The following is a 25,049-nucleotide window of genomic DNA, read 5'->3' as shown; positions in this document are numbered from 1 at the left end:
TGAGTCCACATAATCCAGATAAGCTGTAGGCCTATCTATATACAGTAGTGTTACATGCTACAAACTTTTGTTGTATTTTCATCTTCATAGCATGTAAATGATTTTAAACGTCACATATTTAATTCTTTGATGCGATTCAAACCTCCAATTCAAAGGGGGGGGGGGTATTTTTGAAAACATCATATTGACAACAATGTACTGTGTATGATGTAAACATCAATATTCATATTATTGCATAAATCTTTGCAGTCGGAGGTTAGATTTTCATCGTTTTCATTGGTGTCGTCTTTACAGCATTCCTACACAGCTCTGTTTTTAATGCACGTGTTCTAAAAATAGTATCTCTGAAATAAAAATATATTATTTCCAAATTTGGAAAAAAATCTCAAACATTTTGACATTGACATTTGACCTTAGATGCATTTTAATAGTGTCAGTCGCAATATCAAATATGCGCCTCGCTGTAGCTACAAGCGCAACAAACTAATATAGCAAACGCGGAGTTGTGCAACAATTTCTTCATAGCACGTAAACTCATCAGCTACGAACAATTGGGAGTTGTGCGACCACTCCTGCATATCATGTATCCTTATTCCTACGGTCAAAGCCACAACTTCAAAGCTGAAAAATTTGTAGGGTGTAACACTAGTAATAGACAACTACCCTAATATCTACACTTTCCAGATAATCCTCACCCAAATAGAAAACACAATTGAGTTCACACTATGCAGGTAATCTGCACCTACCTAATAAACCACCATTAAATGTTGGCTTGCAACAAAATTCACATTACAGTTATTTGGTATCAAAAGATTCACCATGTTTTACTCTGCTGTGTTGTAGGTGCAAAATATGTGGAATTGTGATTACAAGCTCTTAAAGGCTCAAAAAAACAGTTAATCGCAGCCATCACGAAACTGCCGTTGATTGGAATCCATTTCCAAAACGGCTCAAATGGGACGTAGTTGAACTAGATGGCTTCTGTTTGTACTTTTATGCAACCTCATTCGTTGAAATATTTTCATAAATATACTTCACGCATTCAATAAAACCATGTCTCTTGTGCATATCATCCTCTGATGATATGCACTCTTTCAAGTTAAGTTTAAAAAATTTAACTTTTTAGGCTAGGTTATAAGATATCAGTGCTCAAAATGACAGCATTACAATGATGATGAAATAGGTGCGTAAGGACAATAGACATGGTTTTATTGAATGTGTGGAGTATATTTGTGAAAATATTTCAATGAATGAAGTTGCATGAGAATGTAAACAGAAGCACATTGTGTTCAACTACGTCCCATTTGAGCCGTTTTGGAAAAGGATTCCAATCTACGGCGTTTTCGTGATGGCTGCGAATAACTGTTCGTTTTTGAGCTTTTAAGAGGTTGTAATCACATTCCCACATATTTTGCACCTACAACACAACAGAGTAAGACATGGTGAGTCTTTTGATATCAAATAGCTGTAATGTGCATTTTGTTACAAATCAACCTTTAACCCTTTCGTAAGTGAAGCGACATTAATGTCCCCGGAAGCCGTTATTCGTCAGCCATTTTGTTATTGGCTATTTTTGCTTGGTTCTTCAAATATTCTTTCAGTTTTATATTACTAAACATAATATTATTGTGTTCGCTATAATAGTCAGTCAAACTTAACAAAAAAACAAAGTTCTTATGGTCACTACGGCAATCAACTACCACCGAAACATCTTCTATCGCGAACTACTACTACGCCTAAAACTACTATCGAAACGAAACAATGGCAAGTCAAACGAAACTACCGCGCCGAAAAATTGCTACTAGAAGCAAATACGAGGAATATATTGCTCATTATGTGGTTGAAACTGATGAATCTTGTTCCAGTGGAAGCGATATTGATGCCAATGATTTCGATGTAGAGTCAGAAACCGATAGTGATGAATCTGAACGTGTCGACGGTCATGATCCACAACGACGGTGGGGTTATGCAAAGGTGGCTGCTTCAAGAAATATTAAATGTAGTGACTTCTATGTGAGTGAGTTACATGCATTTTAAATTTTATGTAGTTATTCCTGTAAATAAAAAAATTATGACGTTTTATGTATCTTTATGTACAAATTGCTAGTCGTTTTGCAAATATATTCACTCTGTACACAAAGGTTCAATTAATTAATATACTTGCGAAAGGGTTAAGTCTACACTATCCAGATAGTCTGCACATATATAGATCACCATTATTGAGCCCACATTACCCAGATACTCTGCACGTATGTAGATCATCATTATTGAGTCTACATTATCCAGATAATCTGCACATATATAGATCAAAATTATTGAGCCCACATTATCCAGATAATCTGCACATTTATAGATCACCAATATTGAGTCCACATTATCCAGATAATCTGCACATATAGATCACCATTATTGAGCCCAAATTATTCAGATAATCTGCACATATATAGATCACCATTATTGAGTCCATGTTATCCAGATAATCACTATTAGATTACTCAAACAGCTAAATACAAACAGATAGCCTGCTATACAGACCTATAGGTTTAACACATTCCAAATTTAACACTCACGAGCTCATCTGAATAGACCTGTCAAAGAACTCGCGGACTCGTCTCCACCTGAGCAGACGATTGAGACGGCATATTGGGTAGCTCTGAGGAGAGAGGAAGTAGAGAAAGTCAGTAGGTAAAATACTGAGTACATCGAGTTTAATCTCAGTGGACTGTAAGTAGTGCTGCCATAGTGACCTCCAGTCCTCTATCAGTAACCCGTTAGCTGACAGAAAGCCTAGAACCAAAATAAATCTTACATAATTTATTTTTTCTTTGTGTTGTAAATTTAAGAATTAGAATTAATTGCATGTATTCAGGAAAAAATTCAGAATTAAACAAGCATGTTAGTGCTTCACCTTTTTGTAACAGAGAACATTGAACAAGGCAGTTTTATTTATTATGATTCAAGATGTAATTTTGTACATGCAAAATATTCTAATTTTCTACCTCCAATAAACAAACAAAAGAACTTTCTCTGTTCAATATGCTCAATAAATTCAATTTGCTGCTAAAAGACAGTTACATATAAGAGCGACTAGCTTAATGTCCAGCATTGCATACTTGAAAAAAAGTTTTTTGCATAAAAAATTTCTTTCTAATCGACATATACAACATTTATCATTCTAACTTTTAAATTAAGGTATTCGTTTATTTCTGTGTGTGTCTGGCTAATGCATAATTCAAATATTCGAAAGCTCGAAGCACAGCTAAAACAGATTGTTGAAAAAACATTTTTCACTTCTTATGCTACACATTCGGTCAAGATTTGAAACAACTTATAAAGAGCGGCAGGTAATACAGTTATCATTGACTCAGTTTCTTTACCCTATGAATTTGAGTAACTTAAGCTAGTAACTAAAACTAGTAACTTAAGCTAGTCTTTTAACCTTGACCGTAATAAGAACCATGTCTGCCCGAAGAAAAAGAATTGCAGCTGGCAGGATCAATACAATGGGATTGATTTTTACCCACATGATGGGATGCTTGGATGAGAAGCCGCATGTGCTACCATTAAACCATACAGCCATCTTGGCAAACTTCGGAATACGTTTGCATATAATCATTACATACCATGATCTCCCATGGCACACAAGACTACAAGCGTGCATATTTTAACTAATCGCTATTAACTGGAAATTTGACGACAGACAAACACTTGACTTCATATGCATGTATATAGATTTGCGATGGCAGCAGTAGCATTGACTGGAAAGCAACATGACGCGGGAAGCATTAAAATGTACAATGCGCAGTGGCAGACTAAAATTATTTTTACTATAATTGGAAAATGGAGAGACTGCTGCTAAAGCTTTGTTAACTTTTTGCGTTATAGATAAGGTCAAGGTTACAAAATGACTAGTAACAATGAGCAAGGGTTGAAGAGTCTCACACATTATGCAAAATCTAACACAAGGAAAGTGTCAGGGTTGTGGCTGATGTGTATGTGCTCGCTACCACAAACTACTTGTAATACCCTAGGACACTTTTATTTCGCTAGTATTTAGTTTCGTGAGTAGCTCACAGAGTAAAATTTCATTGCAACTCAATTTCGCGACTCTGATGAGTGCGAAAATATAGTGGTGTGAAAATAAATGCAGTGGAACAAACAGATTAGATTTCTCAGGTCCAGTTCGCTAGTAAGAAAATTTTTTCGATTTGGGACTAGTTTGTAATTGTAAACCGCAGGTAGAAATGTGTGGGCGAGATCGATAATTCAATTTGATCGCTTGTTGCCATTGGTTTCTTGGACTATCAATGAACAAAGCTATTTAATTTCGCGTTTTCGCTCGTTCGTTATGATAGTTTAGTTTCACTCTTGAAATTTTAGCGAGAGGATGACTCCGCGAAAACGCGAAAGTTAGATGACGGGAATACATAAGTGTCCTAAGGTAGCAAGAGATAGATTTATATGCAATTTATTACTGGATAAATGACACAAGATATGTTTTTTCACAGATTTTTAGACAACTTTTTGTCTTTATTTGTGTTCCTCAGTATAAGGAATGAAAGTACATGCAGGAAATTTGAAGCCGCTGAAAAAGAGAAAGCAAGGTCAGCGTTCCATAATTATTACTATTTTACATCCTGTGTTTCTCTGTTCCATTTATAAGATCATCTTTTATTTCTAAATATGTTTTTAGTCTGTAATACACCTGACTGCGTTACTAAACACTAGTAAGCTGGCAGTCCCCTGTGCTGTGAGACATCATCATGTGTAATAACTATGTGCACATGTATTCCATAATGCTACATGTTGTCTCAGTGCTGTAGTTGGTAGTGGTTTAGTTGTAAAGCTGGATATCCAAGTTGAATTCCTGTGTGATGCATTTTTTAACTTTGAAGTGTGACTTGGGACTGGTGGATAAAGACGGCTCTTATTATAGTAAAGTTTATTATATTATTTCTTTTTGCAGCTGCATAATCAATTACATATTTAAAATGTTTGCATCGCCCAGCATATTGCTGGGTGCATTCTTTCTTTCACAGTGTTTCTTTAAAATACTGTGGTAGAAATAATGCAGCCAGCAAGTATTCTTTCAGTTGCTATCTGAGGATAAAGCAATCTTTACTACCATATGAGCCAGGTCTGTCTGTCCATCCTAAGATAGAGTAACAGCATAACGATATAAATATAGCACTGGAGCTGGATTTAAGGCTAGAATCACAGCAAGATATTTGGATTGTAGGGCACGCGTCCTATCATTACATTACTCAATCACCTAGCCAATTCTGGAAATAATTGTGTACATACTTATTACACATGACAATCTCTCTCACCATGTGGGACTGTCAACGTACTAGCATAGATTAAAAGAAGACAACTTACTTGTTCGTCCTTTCATAATCATATCTACAATGTATATTGCATCAGCGGAACAATCTAGAAGGATCCAAAGGTAGGAATGGTTAGCTTGGAGCTGGGCGAATACAGTTCTAGCGGCTATCATAACATAGTTGTACAGGACAACTGTAGAGATGATGCATAGCCAAGTATACTGCCCTCTGGAGTTGCGACGAAGAATGGCGTTGTGGAAAAAACTGCATCTGTAGAACCAAGTCTAGATGACATACTGTATGGAGCACAGCGGAATAGGAAGAGAATTACAATAATTAGGAGAACACTGATGATGTAATCCTGCTAAAAAAATATATTCCAACTTCCTTCTGTAAAATACCGTGGTAACGATTTGTTTATTTTTAGGATAGTAAGGGTGGTTTTTTATGCACGTACGCAGTTTATATTTGAGGAAACGGTTTAACATTTTTTAACGAAATATTACAACACAGTTTGTAGCTGGAACAAAAAATAGCAGTTTATTAAAATGTTTCATAGTCAACAAACAAAATTATGGTTTAGGATACAGAAAAGAGGAACTAATATTTACTTTGAAAACCTAAAAAATTTGAGATAAGATTATAAAGTTCTAAAAAGTAAGAGAGGAACAAAACTGCGGAAAAAATAAATTCTAAAAATAACAGGGATGTTAGAACTAGGACACATGATATAGATACAATTAGTTAAAATGTTAAACTAAGAGAGGTCTCATCATATAAATAAATATTCACTTTCCTTGTTAGTAGTTAGCTATTTCCACTTTACAGCTAGTCTGCTATTTGAGATTTTTCCTTGCAAACATATGTCTCCCTTGTAAACAATTGTCTCCCTTGTAAACAATTGTCTCCTTTGTAAATAATTGTCCCCCTTTGTAAATAATTATCTTCTTTGTCAATAATTGACTCAAATATCTACATGTATGTTTCTAATAAACACTCATCACCGATATAGTCAGTTATCTACCTTTTAATTAATTATTTCATTTACAGAGTTATTTTCTTATCTCCTGCATTCGCTGCGTTTCCATGCTTTGAATTGGTTCGGAGTTGCCCTCTGACAATAAATCCGCACTGTTTCAACGATTCTGATTAGCACTTTAGATCTTTCCAAGACTCGTGATGTATCCCTCAGAACAAAACTTGTTAAAATAGACCCCCTTATGGGTCCAAGTCACTTTTCAATTCATGTGTAGTCAAGAAGCTGCGCTAAAAAGTAATTATTCCGTCATCCTCGTACGAGCAACCCATATTTGGCATGTAAATGTTAATGCAAAGGTAAAAAGTCAAACAGAAACAATAAGGAGTAGCAGTAGAACTTTTTTATAGCAGAGACCCACATGGTTGTGTATTGAGGTTTCTTTCCCTTCATTGGTGAGAGCTTAGCCAAGTGTTATTGATGCGAATCCATCAGCAGTGAGCATTTCTATGAAGTTGAATAATACTCATACAGCGAATACCTTCCCACAAATTTAGTGAAACGAAACGGTGTCGAGTGCGATCAGACTTCACCATTTCTACGATTAGGAGAGGAAACAACTCACAACCTGTTCGAAGAATGGAGGCAGTGATTATATCACTTGTAACCAGTCACAGCTTTGTTATAAAGTGATGTCCTTTGACCTTTGACCCACGCTCTATGTCAGCTAACTATTATGACAGGTTTGAGAAAATTTATGATAACTGATTTACTAGTATGTCTACTGAATACCCAAAGGTATTATATAGGTAGTTTGACATTTCGATACCCTAGGACACTTATATTTCACTAGTATTTAGTTTTGTGAGTGGCATACAGAGTAAAATTTCGCTGCTAATTAATTTTGCAGCTCTGATGAGTGCGAAAATATGGTGATGTGAAAATAAATGCAGTGGAACAAACATTATTAGATTCCTCAGGTCCAGTTCACTGGTAAGGATAAATTTTTCTATTTGGGACTAGTTTGTATTTGTGAACCGCGGGTAGAAATGTGTAGGCGAGATCGATAATGCTATTTCATCGCTTGCTGCCATTTGTTTCTTGGACTATCAATGATGTCTAAGTCCCTGCTGCTGTGATTTGTGTGGTACCAATATTAGATCTCAAGTATTTATAGCACGCGGTGGCCATGGCTCAGTTTGATTTCACTTGTGGGTTGAGAGGATTTCATGTTTATCGAGAATTTTGGACTCCTGATATGGAAGATGTCTGGACATTATGTTATCAGCATTTCTAATATGACGATTTTATTGTAGATATCAATGAACAAAGCTATTTATCTTTGCGTTTTCGCTCATTTGTTATGATTGTTTAGTTTCGCGCATAAAATTTTCGCGAGAGGATGACTCCCCAAAAACGCAAAACTTGGATGATGCGAATACATAAGTGTCCTAAGGTACCCAGTTTTTTGACTGATCAGATAGTTGAATAACATGACACCAATATTGAACTTACATATGAATAATTTAATTATTTGGTTTAGACACATATTATATATCCTAATATGTGGATAATTATTACGTGGATCGGTATTAGTTGGATAATACTCGAAGATTTCACAACTGTGTTTTTATACACAAGCAATCCTAATGTACAGGTAACTACTGTAGTGCAATTTAAAGCAATTTATAAATTATACCTTGTGATTAGAAAATTTGGCTTCAAAATGTTATTATTGAAAAATCTGCAGTTCCAATAAATTGTATTTGATTTTAATATAAAAGTCATGCATTTCTAGTTCTATCATTTTTGATCAAATAGACTATATCTCTTTAATATTTTCTATACCCAAACAGACTAATAATGTAAGACTTTTAATTTAATATCATTATTCTATATATATAAATCTGAGTGTTTGTTTGTGTTTTTGTTGCTCTTTTTGTTTTCATCCCTGTGTACAGTTTTAGCGATGAAAATCTAGTAATTAAAAATCCAGATTGCACTGGATTTGATCTCAGAACCTCCAGATCTAGAAGCAGCTAGCTTAACCATTTAACTAGGTGTCTATCTGACCATGGTGAGTAATAATAGTAAAGACAGTCATTACATCTGTTAACATACTTACACTTAAATCGCTTGGGGTTATTAACTAACACTGTTGATCATTACCCATTACGAAACGATTATTCAGCCGTTTGCAAACACAGCTACTGTTTTAGTAAAGAATACTAAATAGATTACGAGGTAAGTTACTCAAATTCAGTAGGTAGTTGTTTTATTACCTGTGCTACAGCGGGTATTCACCTAGTCTATTAATAAAGTTGAAAATGGAGTCCAACATCAATAAATAATTTGTGTATATTGAAGAACAAAGACTATAATGATACAGATTTCTGAGATGGAGAGTCAATTAGATTCAGTTGTCTAGCTTTCCGTAGGCCCAAAACTACGAGTTCGTAACTTTGTTCCCGCAGTAGTCTGCTTTTTGCATGAAAGCTAGATTTTGGTAAAAAACTGTTTCCAAAATCCAGTACCAATATGTTGTAGTTTTATTGTGCGGTATATCTGTCTGGTTTAAGATTTCTGACTGACACGATGTGTATACAATTTTCTTTTGCTGTGTAATACTGTCTTTGTTTCTGACTGAGACTGAACAACGAGTGCTCAGTGTAATGTAGCATTTCTATTTTTTTGCATTTGTGACATATCGATTGAATCTCACCTGCCACATTGTTGTTTATGACCGTTAATAAATCTGTAAAGTAACTTGTAAGGCAATATGATTAACTAATCACTGAGAAAAAGACCAAGTTACTGGACTGCGAATTGTTTGCCACTGATCTGGGCGAACTAAATTTCAATACGACCTCAAACAGACCACTGCAGTAAATAATTAGATGTTATTATTATCATCAAACAAAATTGATTATTTTTCTGTAATTTTGACTAATATGAAACGAAAGATACGTATTATTGATATTAGTTATAGATAAGTTTATTTATTTATAGATAAATCCAAAAAACCGCTAAATTTCTACTCATTTTCCAGTAAAATAAGCGGTTACACAACTGCATGTTGCAATATTGAACTGTAGAATAAATTACTTGTAATTAGATTTATTTTCAAACCGCAAAATTTTTAACAAATAACTAAAAGTTTACTGTGTTTTATATTAAAAAGCACAACTAGTACTATGAGGAGATGGAAAAGCATACTTGTGTTCATTGGAGAACTGGTTCCCATTGTCTAATGTAGTAAGAAAAAATGGATCGTCATGACCAGACGTTTCTCCAGCTTTGTAGCGATCCTACAGGATGAAAATGCACAATGTTCAGATTTAATAAACAAAATATGTCTAACGGAAATAGTTTAATAACAAAAGAGGATAGAGTTCAAACACTTCCCTGTATACGGACTTTGATTAAACTGTATGATATACTAGCAAGTAATTAATTGGCTCGGATTGTAATCTCACCTTTCAACTACTCTCAATTGTTAGTCTCACTTTTCAACTACTCTCAACTGTTAGTCTCACCTTTCAACTACTCTCAACTGTCAGTCTCACCTTTCAACTACTCTCAACTGTTAGTCTCACCTTTCAACTACTCTCAACTGTTAGTCTCACTTTTCAACTACTCTCAAATGTTAGTCTTACCTTTCAACTACTCTCAACTGTTAGTCTCACCTTCCAACTACTCTCAACTTTTAGTCTCACCTTTCAACTACTCTCAACTCTTAGTCTCACTTTTCAACTACTCTCAAATGTTAGTCTTACCTTTCAACTACTCTCAACTGTTAGTCTCACTTTTCAACAACTCTCAACTGTTAGTCTCACCTTTCAACTACTCTCAGCTGTTAGTCTCACCTTTCAACTACTCTCAACTATTAGTCTCACTTTTCAACTACTCTCAACTCTTAGTCTCACCTTTCAACTACTCTCAACTGTTAGCCTCACCTTTCAACTCATCTCAACTCTTAGTCTCACCTTTCAACTTCTCTCAGCTGTTAGTCTCACCTTTCAACTACTTTCAACTGTTAGCCTCACCTTTCAACTACTCTCAACTGTTAGTCTCACCTTTCAACAACTCTCAACTGTTAGCCTCACCTTTCAACTACTCTCAACTGTTAGTCTCACCTTTCAACAACTCTCAACTGTTAGTCTCACCTTTCAACTACTCTCAACTGTTAGTCTCACTTTTCAACTACTCTCAACTGTTAGTCTCACCTTTCAACTACTCTCAACTGTCAGTCTCACCTTTCAACTACTTTCAACTGTTAGTCTCACCTTTCAACTACTCTCAACTGTTAGTCTCACCTTTCAACTCATCTCAACTCTTAGTCTCACCTTTCAACTCCTCTCAGCTGTTAGTCTCACCTTTCAACTACTTTCAACTGTTAGTCTCACTTTTCAACTACTCTCAACTGTTAGTCTCACCTTTCAACTACTCTCAACTGTTAGTCTCACCTTTCAACTACTCTCAACTGTTACTGTCACCTTTCAACTACTCTCAACTCTTAGTCTCACCTTTCAACTACTCTCAACTGTTAGCCTCACCTTTCAACTACTCTCAACTGTTACTGTCACCTTTCAACTACTCTCAACTCTTAGTCTCACCTTTCAACTACTCTCAACTGTTAGTCTCACCTTTAAACTACTCTCAACTGTTAGTCTTACCTTCCAACTACTCTCAACTGTTACTACCACCTTTCAACTACTCTCAACTGTTAGTCTGGTATAGAGCCTTGCACAAGCAGAATTTTCAACTTCAAAGATAGTTTTTATAAACATAGCGTATGTAATTAGCCTATCTGCAAATGATCTTCTTGCTGCAAGGCAACTGAGTGTGTGATAGGTCTTACAAGGCGTCATTGTGCCAGGGTTGAAGTCTCATACACTATGCATGGTCTGGCCAACCTAACACAAGGGAACTGTCGGGAATGGTTGTGATAGACGTAGTTACAACCACAAAATAAAAGCAAAAGATACATTTATATGCATTATATATTGTTAGATAAATGATTCAAGACATGTTTTTTCTCAGTTTTCAAGGTCTTTGTCTGTATTTACGCTCCTCCGTATAACGGATACATGGAAAGATAGTAATGTAATATGTTAACTATATTAATATAACAAATATATTATAATATTCCTCTTGGATTATAATATATTATATATATTATAATATAACATGGATAAGATATGGATAAGATGGAGCAGAAAAACAAAGGATGTAAAACAGTTATATAAGGAATGCTGACCTTTGTTTCTCTTTCTCTTCATGTATTTATTATATGGAGAACTACAATGTTCCATTTTATTATATCATTATTATATTTATTATTATAATAAATATATTATAACTAGAAATTCCACTGTCATACAGCCCATGACCAAAGAGATATTGGAAAAAAAGAAAGGGTACTGATGGTTGAGAAATGCAATATTAGCAGTCAAATCGCACTGCAGTGCAATAGGATAACTGCAATGGTAGCTGTAATGTACTTGGTGTGGGTGTTATTATATACAACAAATAGCAATAATGAATGGAAAAGATTATATGTTTATATCTCTCCCCCTGCAATAGGAGAAATGCAATATTGGCCAATATTAGAAGTAAAATGCACTGAGATTAGGCCATATTATTAGAATAACCAATATTATTAATATAGTAATAGTATAAAACCAATACACAATTTTGATTACATTTAAAAACGTCATAGTTTTTATAATCTCATAAGTATAATCTCATAATCTTAAAATCTCATAAGAATCGTTAGAAAAAAATATCATCGTCATTTCCTTTACTTACACTGCGTTGTACATCAGTTAGAATACCGAAGTACTCAAGAGTCTAAAATGTCAGTTACTTTGAAATCGGCAAAAATGAAACGATTTCAGTACTCCTACATTAATTACAGAAACCTTCGACAATGCTATAGACTGGTGAAATGTGCACGTTATTTTTTCGTGAAATGGGCATGACTTTATCGTTCTATTCTCTGTCGCTCGGCGTTTCAATTTCCGGTCTTAACTTTCATTAAAACAAGCTTTTCAAGCGTTTTGTGGCGATTTTCGTCCAAATTAATCTGTCTGTTTGTATATAATCCGATCAGATGGGTTAGTTTTAGGAATTTGCGGTAACCTTTCAAAGGCTTGGTAACATATTTAAATAGGTTTATATGCGTTTTGTATCATTATTATACTTAAACGACTTTACTGAATCTGTTAAATTTGTTGATAGGATTTCGTTGCAAGGGTTTGGTGACGGCCGTTAACGGATAATTTCTCGGGTGTTGTGTGCACATGTGCATTTATCATAAATCTCCCAATCAATCGCTTCGCTCTTGTTTGGTTGTGGGATAATAAACATATTATATTTATCATAAAATATATTATATTCCCACGACCAAACGAGCGAAACGAAGTGTGGGAGTTTTTATGATAAATGCATGTGCACACAACTTACGAAAATTATTCATCAACAATGAGACGAACCCTTGTCTAGAAATTTCATCAACAAATTTAAGCATCGTTTTGTAAAGTCGTTAAAGTATAATAACGATACAAAACACATTTAAACCTATTTAAATATGTTACCAAGTCTTTGTAAACCGTCGGTATTATCTTAAAACTTACCCATCTGATCGGATTATACACAAATTGACAGATTAATTTGAACGAAAATTGCCACAAAACGCTTGAAAAGCTTGGTTTAATAAAAGTTAAGACCGGAAATTGAAACGGCGGTCGACAGAGAATATAACGATCAAGTCGTGCGCATTTCGCAAAAAAGTAACGTGCACATTTCACCAGTCTATGGCATTGTTTACTTGTAATCGAATTTATTCGAAGGTTTCTGTAATAAACGTAGACCGTTTGAGGCGTTGACCGATTTATAGGTACGAAATTGTGGTACAGTTTATCAGCTTATGTTTTTGTCTAATCACCGAAGGCTTCATTATTTAAAACGTTAGCCGAAATTCTTTACTACTTATGTACAAGCCAGGGCTGAACTACAACGCCCCTTTATGACGAGAACCTTTTTTTATTTTGCTCCAGTTTGCAGAAAACTTTCAGACGCGTGAACGCTCATATTTGCTTTCTGTTAAAGATCGCTGCAAAATTGTGCATTGGTTTTCTATTATTACTGTATTACTATTACTAAGTTTGGATAGTATTTTTGATACCTCTTGATATTGTTAGCTATGACGTTTTTAAATGTAAACAAAATTGTTCATTGGTTTTCTATTATTACTGTATTACTGTATTAATAATATTGGTTATTCTAATAATATCAGTGCATTTTACTTCTAATATTGCATTTCTCCTATTGCAGGGGTAAAGATATAAACAATAGGAATCCTTTCCTTTCATTATTGCTGTTTGTCATGACCAAACACTTTTTTAAATAGATTTTCTAAAAATCTATATAAATATCACTTCTTGATATTGTTAGCTATGACGTTTTGAAATGTAAACAAAATTGTGCATTGGTTTTATACTATTACTATATTAATAATATTGGTTATTCTAATAATATCAGTGCATTTTACTTCTAATATTGGCTTACTAATATTGGCTGGCTAATACCTGCTTTCTATTAAAAATCGCTATCAAAACCATTCTACATTCAACGCAATCAAATTTCAAACTGTGTATAGTACCCAGTAGCTTGCCATTTTACTTCTACTTTTGCATTTCTGAGTTATAATAAACTTATTTCCTTATCGTTGTTGGTAAAGTACATACATTACAGTAGGTTAGGCCTACAGCTCAAATTAATATTTTTTTATCATTGTAAAACAGGTTTGAGATAGAAGTAGATTAGGTGAGATTGTTTGTGTGATTAGGTGTGATCTATTTTTGTATTAAACCAAGCTTTTCAAGCTATTTCTAGAACATTTCTATTTCAAACAAGTCTCATTTACACTATACTCTGTCAATTCCTGCTGAGAACTACCTTTTTAAACAACCAAAAGTACCCTTTCTTTTTTTCAATTATCACTTTGGTTGTGGGCTGTATGACAGAGGAATTTCTAGTTTATAATATATAAATATATTATATATATTATATAATATATATAATATATCATGATGTATATTATTTGTATATAATACATTTATATATTATAAAATATAATATATTTTATGGTAAATATAATATATTTATTATAATAATAAATATAATAATGATATATTAAAATGAAACATATTATATGATATATTATATATATTATACAATATATATATAATATATCATCATGTATTATGATGTATATCATGTACATTTATTATAATAATAAATAGAATAATGATATAATAAAATGAAACATTGTAATTCTCTATATAATAAATACATGAAGAGAAAGAGGAAAAAAAGTCAGCATTCCCTATATAACTGTTTTACATTCTTTTTTTTTTCTGCTCCATTCATATGAAAAGCTTATCATTTACAACTATGTTACTAACTTTCAGCCTGTATTACACAGTACTATATTATTACACATTATGCATTTATATTATTTGTTTTCATGCCTGCTGCTTCCAAGAGTTAAACCCAGTGTAAGCAGCCACCAAAATTTGATGACAGAGGATTTATAAAAAATCAGGCGTAAATGTGGTGGCACCAAACTATTTATACCGTCCAACATTTTACATTCGTGTGTCAAATGTTTATAATAACTCACATGGCTACCGCAAGAATCCTTCAGCAATTTTTCACTTTTTCCTTTTGCCTCTGTATCTCTGACGGCGTCCAACAGTTTACCTTCTTCGATCACAGAGAATCTCCTTTTGTTGTGCTGTGGCACTTGATGTCGTCTTACAAGAAATGGCACAGATTCAGCAAATTCAAGAATTTTGAGAAATGAAGAAACAGGAACAAGTTACAAAACAGACATCCTGCTATTGCATACTCACACTTGATGTGACACCTGCCATAGAAATCAACACTAGTAGGTACCTTGATGTGTTGACTGAGGAATAAAGAGCAAACTTCCACATGTCTAGTGAGGGTTGTGAAGAAGGAACTAGATATGAGAAGATGGAAGAGAGAAATGCAAGCTGATGCAATTAGCTGGGTATTGATTAGCGTCCACAAGTGGTCTTCACATCGCATAATATATATCTGGCACAGGATAAGGAACCGCAAGTGGATAACGCTGCCTTTTCTATATTATCATAAATAATCGTATCGACAAATCTACTTTGCACTGCGGCCTTCTAGACAAGTGTTGGTATGCAAGCTAAACATTATCAGTAGAAATCAATGCTAATAGTATTTAATTAATATAGGAACAAACTTTATCTTGAGGAATCTCGCTTAATACACTATCTGATCGAAAGTATGTACTAATGTTAGTGGTAACATTAAGAAACGCTAATACCTGGGTTAGACTAATGCCGTGCGAGGCGCTGCGCCCTGCTATGAAAGCTTATGCAGGTATGCGATTGATACCAACCGAGATAGCTATAAAACCACAGTATGAGGCAACTGAACCCAGAGCGTACTCAACAAAAGCAACAGTGCAAGGGTGCAGGACCTTGTGAGTCATTGAACCAGGCATTAGTGATTGTAGATTTTACAATCTCAATTTTGTCCAACCAGAACAAGGTAATATCTGATTCACCAACTGTCCTATTGGAAAAGGTCTATCAGGGTCCAGCCAAGTAGACAAAGGAAATATCAACTCGCTTTTGATTATTAATAACTAGAGAAACTCAAATTTTTCCCTAAATACAGGCTGATCTAAAGAAATTGACATTTTGACCAAAAAATACCCAATTCTCACTTAAAAACCACTAACAGGTAGATATGCAATATTTGTCAAAATTCATCACTTAAATGCATATTTCACACAAATATGAATTTATGCTTATCAACATGCTGATCAAAAAATATTTCTGTTTTAAGAGATCATTCTAGAAATACTAGATGAAAAGGATGAGCAAATCTAGCTTAAAGCAAAACAATAACGAGCAGAGTAATTGGAAATCACTTTTTAATGAGTTTAGAGTAAAAATTAAAACTATAGATGACTTAAATTTTCTTATTCTAAAAGTTAAATGCTAAGGAAACAGATAGTTGGCTTTTTTGACCTAGACATTTTGTTATTCTATATAATAAATTGCGGGATCACGGAACACCACAACTACTGCAAAACATTGCAGCAAACACTGCAATACACCAACAAGCAAACATGAAAATCTAGGGCAATTGCTATCCTGCTAGAAATATCAAGCATGGGAGTTGTCCAACCATCACAGCTGATGCAATTGGAATACAGTCAAACATGGATAACTCGAACTTCACGGGACCGAGCAAAAGTGTTCGAATTATCAGAGCGTTCAAGTTATCAGAGCACTGTCACAAGTCCATGTATTTACTTATTTATTAGTAGATACATGTACATATACAAACTATAATATAAATCAAAAGCACAAATGGCTTGTTTCAAATTAAATGCTTCTAATGTAAAGTTTAAAACGTTTTTATCAAAAAGTATAGAGATTTTTCTATCACTTGAGATTGGTTTGTTGTTTGAGGTGATGTTATTGCTAGGACGTTTTTTAGATTGACATTGGCAAAACTTGATCGTTGTTGAAATGCTCAAAAGAAAAGACATCTTTTTCTTTTGAGTGTTTTACCCACGATCAATTTTGCTGATTTTTCTTGAAGTTTATGCAAAGATTACCTCACTTTACCTTGCTTCCAAAGGGCGATCGCTAAGCGAATGTTTGGTATAAATCAAATTTCGCCAAACCTTTAGAAAAGTCGTTGACAAAAATATTTTGCCGATGGTGGTAATAACGACGCTTATGAATTACGAAAAGTTGAGGTTCACTTTTATGGCTTGGAATAAAGTGATTTTTTAAAGCGATAACAACCGCTTCGGTAGCAATTGGGCAAAAAACAGATCGAGTTAACAGTGTTGAGTTCGAGTTATCTATAGCAATTTATCATTACGTGGGAACGAACCAAAGAAACTGTTCGAGTTAACTATGCATTCGAGCTATCCGTGGGCGAGTTATCCATGTTTGACTGTATATGGGACATCAGTTGGATTGGGAGTTGTCTGATCATTATAATGAAGAGCTTATGAATGAAAAACAGCACAAAATTGCTACTAAATCATGATTATTATTGACCAACACCACCTAATATGAAAGAGACTAACTGGCTACAACAATTACTAATGGCTATTCAGTGAAGCAAACAACTCTACAGAGTGTCAAGCACAAGGAGAGGTATATCACCAATATTACAGGAGCCAGCTAGATTTATGACTTGTTGGAGCGAAGTAACAGTCAGCACGCACCAGATCAGCAGCCAGTCATCAGCGCGACAATTATTTACAACACTTTATTTAGTATATTTAGATATAGCTTACAACATCATTTTATATAGAAAATGTTGTATTGTATAGCAGTGGAAAAATATAGCATAATTTTTCATCAACAAAGATATTGTATTTTATGCAAAAAGTTTGATGAAATGGCTGTGAAAATAATGACGTAAAATTATAATGTTTTTCTTGCTTCCTATCAATTAGTTAGCTAGTAGCGTCTTAAAATGAGGATTACTGCAAAATTAATTTAACAATGTTACTACTACTAATCTTTGAGTTATGGCTGGCTTTGTATAATTTGTTGTTGGAATTAAAATATTTTTCGCTTGTCATCATGGGATTCCAAAAACAGTAATGAATTTTAGCTCACAGCAGAGAATCTGAAACAGAAATTATGCGAGAAATGATGCAACAACCAAAAGCAAAACACAACCAACCAATAATATTTGGCAATGACTCGAGGACAAGTATGAAAGAGGGGCAAAATCGACGAGAAGGAGGCGAGAAGCTGGCAGCGAGCCAGACAGCAAAGGGTCAGCACAAGAAAGGAGCCAAGACAAGAAAAGACTAACAGAAGCCCAAGACAGTCAAGGAGCCGGCAACAAACAGTTTGCCGAGGAAATACACAGCAGATATGATTCACCCAAAGAGGTAAAAGCCAGGAAGCCATAAAGCCCTGAGAAGAGAGTTTATTGAGCCCCCTGCCAGCAGAAAGAGCTACCACTGCAGCCTAATAGATACATACTCATTGAACCTAGTAAGGCCATAACAAATAGGGCTAAGTATACAAGCATATTGTTATTTTTGCTTGAGGTAGTGAGTCTTGACAGAATAATTGTTGTTTTGACCTTTGGAAGAAAATAGAGTTCATAGGAGATAATTACTTGCAGACCTTGCTGTGAGCATTGATACTTGGGCTCATCACTGGCTACAGTGGGTACTGTCAAAACAATGTCAAGGAAAGTTATAGTAGTGCCCATCCCCATTGATTGATTTATTGGCTGAATTGTGCTTTATAGCAACCGCCTGATTTTGTGGGGCAGAAGTGTCACTTTGTCAAAATTTGTCTTGGGAGAAATTGAACTCAATGTCCAGAGGCTAACCATTACACTTACATTACCTTACACTTCCACTACATTAGAACCATAAAACCATTGTAGCATTTCACTCAAAAAGACACAGAAAAACAATACATTTTATATTTTTATTTAAGTATCAAATAATTATTACAACAATTATTATAACAAAAACAAAACTATTCATATATTAATTATTTAATTTAAATTTTAAATATTTAATTTTAAAATTTCTCTTTTGACACCTGTAAAGAACGACATGTATGTTTGAATGACAATATATGTGAAGAAAAAATTGTAGGTTTGGTGATAATCTAACTTTTCATTCTGCATTATTACAATTGAGCTCTGAATTAAACTGGTCATATCGATAACCTGTGCTTTATAGAAAATATAAAGATATTTCTGTTTGAAATATACTTCAGATAATTCAGATACTTTGTCATACTTACCTTCATCGCCCACAAGTAGAGGGTTTAAAAGTGTCTTCAGCCACCCAAATACTTTTAACAAATAAAGCTCATGTCAGGCCATTCAAGTAAGCCCATGAATTTTGCTATCACTCGAGAAGGCTTGTTGCAGTGTGTCCAGCATTGACCGTTAAACTACTAGGTGCCATAGTCTATATTGTTAGGTTTTTTGTCTCATCATAATAGAGCCCCAGGTCGAGGCTCTATTATGATGGAGACCCTAATATGGATGATGGAAACAAGTTTCCTGAGCTACCTCTACATTGACATGGCAGCAAGCAGTTTAGTTTGCTTCTGATCATGACTTGTTTATGATCATGTTCGATCATAAAGTTCTTTTCCGCCAGCTTACGCTCACCCTAGCCTGGGCATGGCTCTCTTGGGGAAGGGGGAGAAAGAGAGCCTGGGACACATAGCAACACCCGGGGAAGACAACTCTAAAAGTCGACTTCTACAGTCGCTAATATCACAATCGTTATTTCTGAAGGAGTATCATGTGACGGTCTCATTTATGATCTATGCGTGTATTATGTATTATTTTTAATCTGAATTGGCAGCAAACAAACGCTGGTTGGTAAGTATGAAATGTTGGTTGCATAATAAATCAATCACGGGAGTTATATTATTTCATATGTTGAAGTAATTATGTTTTTATTTAATTATAATAAAAAACTAAATCAATTAAACAAAAAATTGTCACAATAACAATACAAACATAGCAAATGAATAGCAATAGAACAACTAAAATGAATCGGACGCTGCTAGTAAAGAAAAGTTCATCTAGTAAAAATTAATCTCAGTTTTATTTTACTCGCGAGTATTAGGATTACTCGCGACAGTTATTATGAACAACTCGGACCTACCACTGCAAAACAGTGCCATCTGAAAGCTAATACTCTTTCCGAAGCCAGTAGAAAGAACTATAAATTGGTCAAACCTGCGATAATATGTTGTTAAGCTTGAGACTGTTCTGGTCTCAGTGTGACTATGCCTAGCTTTGATAGATGATTTTTGAATCGCTCCATTTTCTATCAGTATATGAAATGAAACTGCAAACGAGAAAACGCAAGGGAATAGTAACCTATCGTTCTTATTGTTTTGTTATCAAACGGGGCATTACATAACTACCCAGCCTATCAAAAACATAAGGCCTTTCACTAGATCAAGTCAAGCGACCGTGATGATAGGCTTTTAAACGCGCCACATCTAATACATCGTGAGATCTGAATCTATCGACACGCTTCCATTAGTATCAGTATGAGCGTCATATGTAACATATGTCGCTCGTTTTGCAGAAGCTATTTTACCTTTTTTCGCTGTGTCCCAGGCTCTCTTTCTCCCCCCATCCCCAAGAGAGCCATGCCCAGGCTAGGCTCACCCTAACTGATGCACAGTGCTCATTGGATGATGTGAATTCAGTAAGTCTCACTGGTAACAAAAGACTCTTAATTACAGTCGACTGTTACGATTGCTATTAGATTGAGGCCATATGAAAGCAGTGAACAAGTGATGGTTGAGTTTGAAAAATAGATTTTGATGTCTATATTGTGAATGAGATACAAACATACATGTACAAAGAACATATGCGACATAAAACTTTGAACAAACAAAAATTGAGTTGTTTACACCTGATTAAACAAAAGACAATGGAATGTTATAAGAGAAAAGATTAAATACAGAGCATCAGTAGTAGTAGTGGCATGCTTCTGTCATGTAATTGTAGTGTTATGCTATAGTGTTTGTTTATATAAACAGTATGTCATCAGAGGTGACCTTATTGTTAGCCATAGATATAGTAAACCCTAGATTGGCGAATAGCTATCGTTACAATGGAGCAAAAGTGAGGCATATAATTGGCTATCGTTCTCACGATGTTGAGTCGCAGTGATGTGCATCACAGCAACAGAGCCTTCAGCTGAGCAATGAGTTTAGTAGTGAAAGCATACTTGTCATACTAGTTTTTAAGTCATAAACGTAACAATAAGACCAAATTTTTAGTGAAATGTTTTCAGAGGAAGCTACAACACCCTAAGTATACTTGGTAAACCTAACCTTTGCACATGTACTATACCATTGGTTCATGCTGTAAGAAACTACTGGAAACAAACTAACTACCAACTGAACTTACTTGTCTTATCGTGGTCTCATAACAACGAACATACTTTTCTATGATTATTCTGAATTGAAAGTGAAGTGAATGAATACTTGGGACAACCAAAAGAAAGAGTGTCTAGTCTGATTACAACAACACATATTCCAAACTTGTCTCTCAGCTGATAGGGTTGTAATCTAGCTTGGCATGATTGATCAAATATCTTTTTTGTCTCATTCCAAGTAATGTAATGATATTCATTCTACTACATGTATGTATTGTTAATGTTTAGGCTAAGAAAAAGTCAAGCCGCAGCTGGTGCTGTGCCTATGGATGTTCAAGCAATCCTGAGAAATGCCCAGATCTATAGCGTTTCACCGCTTTCCAAATGAGAAACGAGCTGAAACCTGTAATGCTTGAGTAAAGGCGGTGCGGAGGCAGGATTGGACTCCAACATCAAGCTCTGTATTATGCAGTGGACATTTTCAGAAAGACTGCCACAAAGTTCCACCAGGTATTAAAAGAAAACCAAGGCTAAAATCTGACGCAATACCTACAATATTTACAGCTTATTCAATCTACCTTCAGCTAAAAGCTGTGAAAAGACGAACACCAACCATAAGAACAGAAAGCCTGCCAATACATGGAAGAATATCTCAGACAACAGCCAGCACCATAATACCTGACCCTGAAAATACTTCACCTAGTGATACTACTATTCATGATGATGAGCAACCTGCAGCTTCTGACGATCAGGACACACCTACAGCCTCGACAATGAGCTGCCAGCGTGGTGGTAGACCTAAACAGCCTGCTGTCACACGTATCTCAATATTAATAAGAAGAATCAAAACTCTACAGCGGACAGTCTGTCGATTAGAGCAGAGGAATAGGATTCAAAATAATTTGATCACAGTACTGAAAAAGGCCAATAAACTTAACAATATAGAGGTTACATTGATGGATGGATGTCTAGGAGAATTATTGTCAAACAAACCACAAACAAAGCTAGAAAGACTAAAAAGACTTGCAGCAAAAAGGTAAAAGAGTTTGCCATAACATTGTTCTATTATTCTCTCAAGGCTTATGAATACCTGCGGACACAATTTATATTGTCAAATTCACGCACTATTCGATCATGGTTTGAAACAGCAGCGAGCCAGCCTGGCTTTTTCACAAATGTCATCAAGAATTTGAAAAATGCCACTGCAGATTTGTACAGCCTTGTCATTGACAGTATGGCAATTCGTGAACGGCTGATTGTAGATAAGGCAACAATTGAAGTACTTGATCACGTTTTTATTGGTGATAGTAACAAGATGGCAACTGAGGCTTTAGCCTTTCTTCTGGTACCAGCATGCGGAGAGCAGAGAAGCCTAATCGGTTACTTCTTCGTTGATAAGATTTACAGCGATATGCAGGCCCAGCTGGTTACACAGTGTTTGAAGCTGACTGCAGAGCATGGCATAAAGATCATCAGCCTCACTTGTGATGGTGCAAAGGCAAATATTGCAACTATGAAGAAGCTTGGTGCTTCAATCCCTGACAAACCATCCTTTCAGCATCCTAGTCTGGATATAACTGTACATACACTACTAGATCCAGCTCATATGCTAAAACTATCAAGAAATGATTTAGGTAGTATATGTCGACTCATATCAGAAGATGGTGTAATCGACTATAAATACATTGAACAACTTCATGAGCTACAAGAACAAATGGGCTTGCGACTTGCTAATAAGCTTACCAAGCAGCATATGAAATGGAAGGACAGTAAGATGAAAGTAAAACTTGCAGCTCAGATGCTCAGTCGGTCTGTAGCAGAATCCTTGGAATATCTTAGTAAGACAGACCCTATGTTCCGAGATGCAATGCCTACAGTGAACTTCATTTGCAACTTTAGCAAGCAATATCAGAGTCAGGTGTCCTGTAAACTATTTTCAGTGTGTTGCTTGCAATCATAATTAATTGCTAGATCAAACATCATAAATATGCATTTTGTGGAGTTGTCTGTCAAAGCATGCCACCACTTGGCACCTATGTTAATGAGTCAACCGCTATCCCCTGAAGTGATCATTCTGTAAATGATCGTAAGAAATATAAAAATGAAAATATGCTTTCCTAACAAGATTATTTGTTACAGGTTGACACCTTATTTGATATCCTGAATTGCCATGACCCATATGGCAAGGATGATAAAGAGCCCATAACAAGACAGAACTTCAACTCAAAACAAGAAGTTCTCAACAATATCATAAGCTATCTATGCCAATTAAAGACACCAAGCAGAAAGCTGCTAGTGGAAAATAATAGGAAAACCTTCATCATTGGTTTTGAGTCAGCAGCTAAATCTGTGCATAAAATTGCTCAATATCTTTTCAGCAACTACCCTTACACCAACTACTTCTTAACCTTTAAGATCAACAAGGATCATATTGAGACTCTGTTTTTTAAGATACGGTCTAAGGGTGGCTACAACAATAACCCGAATGAGCAGTGCTTTAGATCTGCACTTCGAGCACTGCTCATAAAAGCAGATATCACACCAAGTCCTAATGCTAACTGTATTGATCTGATGTGAGCAGGGCTGAAAAACTGGTCAACTCCTACTACATTCTTTGGCTAGAAAGAAGAGGGAAGAGACAAAAGCTGAGGAAGATGAATATGAGGAGTTCAGTGATGAGGAATTCGTTCTAATCATTGACATCACCAAACCAGTTGCAGATATCTGTCAGTACATTGGTAAGTTGGCAGAGAGCATAAATGACATAATGATACTGCCTTTTAATAATCTTGACTCTACACTCTTGTCAAGAATTTACTCTATCTTGTACTAGCAGAGCTAAGTTTAAATAGATCTACTAACAATAGCTGTGAAAAGGACCCAGGTATATCACTTAGAACTGGTGATTGAACAGTGAGTGTGAGAACAAATGAAGTGAGTGTGAGAACAAATGAAGTGAGTGTGAGAACAAATGAAGTGAGTGTGAGAACAAATGAAGTGAGTGTGAGAACAAATGAAGTGAGTGTGAGAACAAATGAAGTGAGTGTGAGAACAAATGAAGTGAGTGTGAGAACAAATGAAGTGAGTGTGAGAACAAATGAAGTGAGTGCCATTTGACTCAATTTCCTTTGATTAGTTTTCAGCTGGTTATGTCATCAGAAGTCTCAAGCTCAAATGTGATGACTGTATCAAGTTCTTGAATGATGTAGAAGTAGTGGGAAGTAGAAGTAGTGATGACATAACCCTAATCACAGTTAAAAACAGAGAAGGATTCGTGACACCAAACCCATTGGTAGGTTGAATATGTATTGCTGCAGAAAAGTGCTTACGTTCACACATGGAGAGCTGTGGTATCACACAGAGAGTGATTAAACAAGTAACAACACAGACAATAACATGTCTTATTACATAACCTCAATCAAGGTTTCACATGCACAGTGCATGCCACCAATCCACTCAAAACTATAGTAAATTTTGAAAATTATAACACACTATGCCGCTTCAAAGCAGGAATCTAGTTCAACCAACCTTAGACAAAAGCTATCTCCGCTAGTGATTTTCAGTCATGTTCAATGGGTGTTTAATACAGTGGTCCAGCTTAACTGCTTCTAAATTTCATTTGATTCATTAGTTCGTTATTAGTTTAATTTCTATTTGATCACTCTTTGTATTATCAATGATATAGAAGCTTCTAAATCATTGGTATTATCCATTACCATGCGTGTAAGATTCCTGCCTTTCTCATCCAAAGTCA

The 25,049-nt window shown here is 35.2% G+C and overlaps 1 protein-coding gene across 1 annotated transcript in view; it reads right to left on the bottom strand.

The window, feature by feature from the left end:
- The window catches only part of LOC137402315 (cyclic nucleotide-gated channel alpha-3-like), a 29,851-nt gene extending 14,543 nt beyond the window's left edge, over positions 1–15,308 (bottom strand). Inside the window, exons 1-5 of the mRNA XM_068088812.1 lie at positions 15,268–15,308; positions 14,993–15,125; positions 9,520–9,611; positions 5,380–5,597; positions 2,571–2,787 (exon numbers count right to left, since the gene is read on the bottom strand). Of these exons, the coding sequence (XP_067944913.1) occupies positions 2,571–2,787; positions 5,380–5,597; positions 9,520–9,611; positions 14,993–15,125; positions 15,268–15,308 (701 nt within the window). The remainder of the gene's footprint in view (positions 1–2,570; positions 2,788–5,379; positions 5,598–9,519; positions 9,612–14,992; positions 15,126–15,267) is intronic.
- Positions 15,309–25,049: the final 9,741 nt, after the last annotated feature.

This window comes from Watersipora subatra, chromosome 8 (assembly GCF_963576615.1).
Source record: "Watersipora subatra chromosome 8, tzWatSuba1.1, whole genome shotgun sequence".
Lineage (NCBI taxonomy): Eukaryota > Metazoa > Bryozoa > Gymnolaemata > Cheilostomatida > Watersiporidae > Watersipora > Watersipora subatra.
Note: the sequence above shows the minus strand (reverse complement) of the source record. Positions and strands in the feature narration are given on the sequence as shown.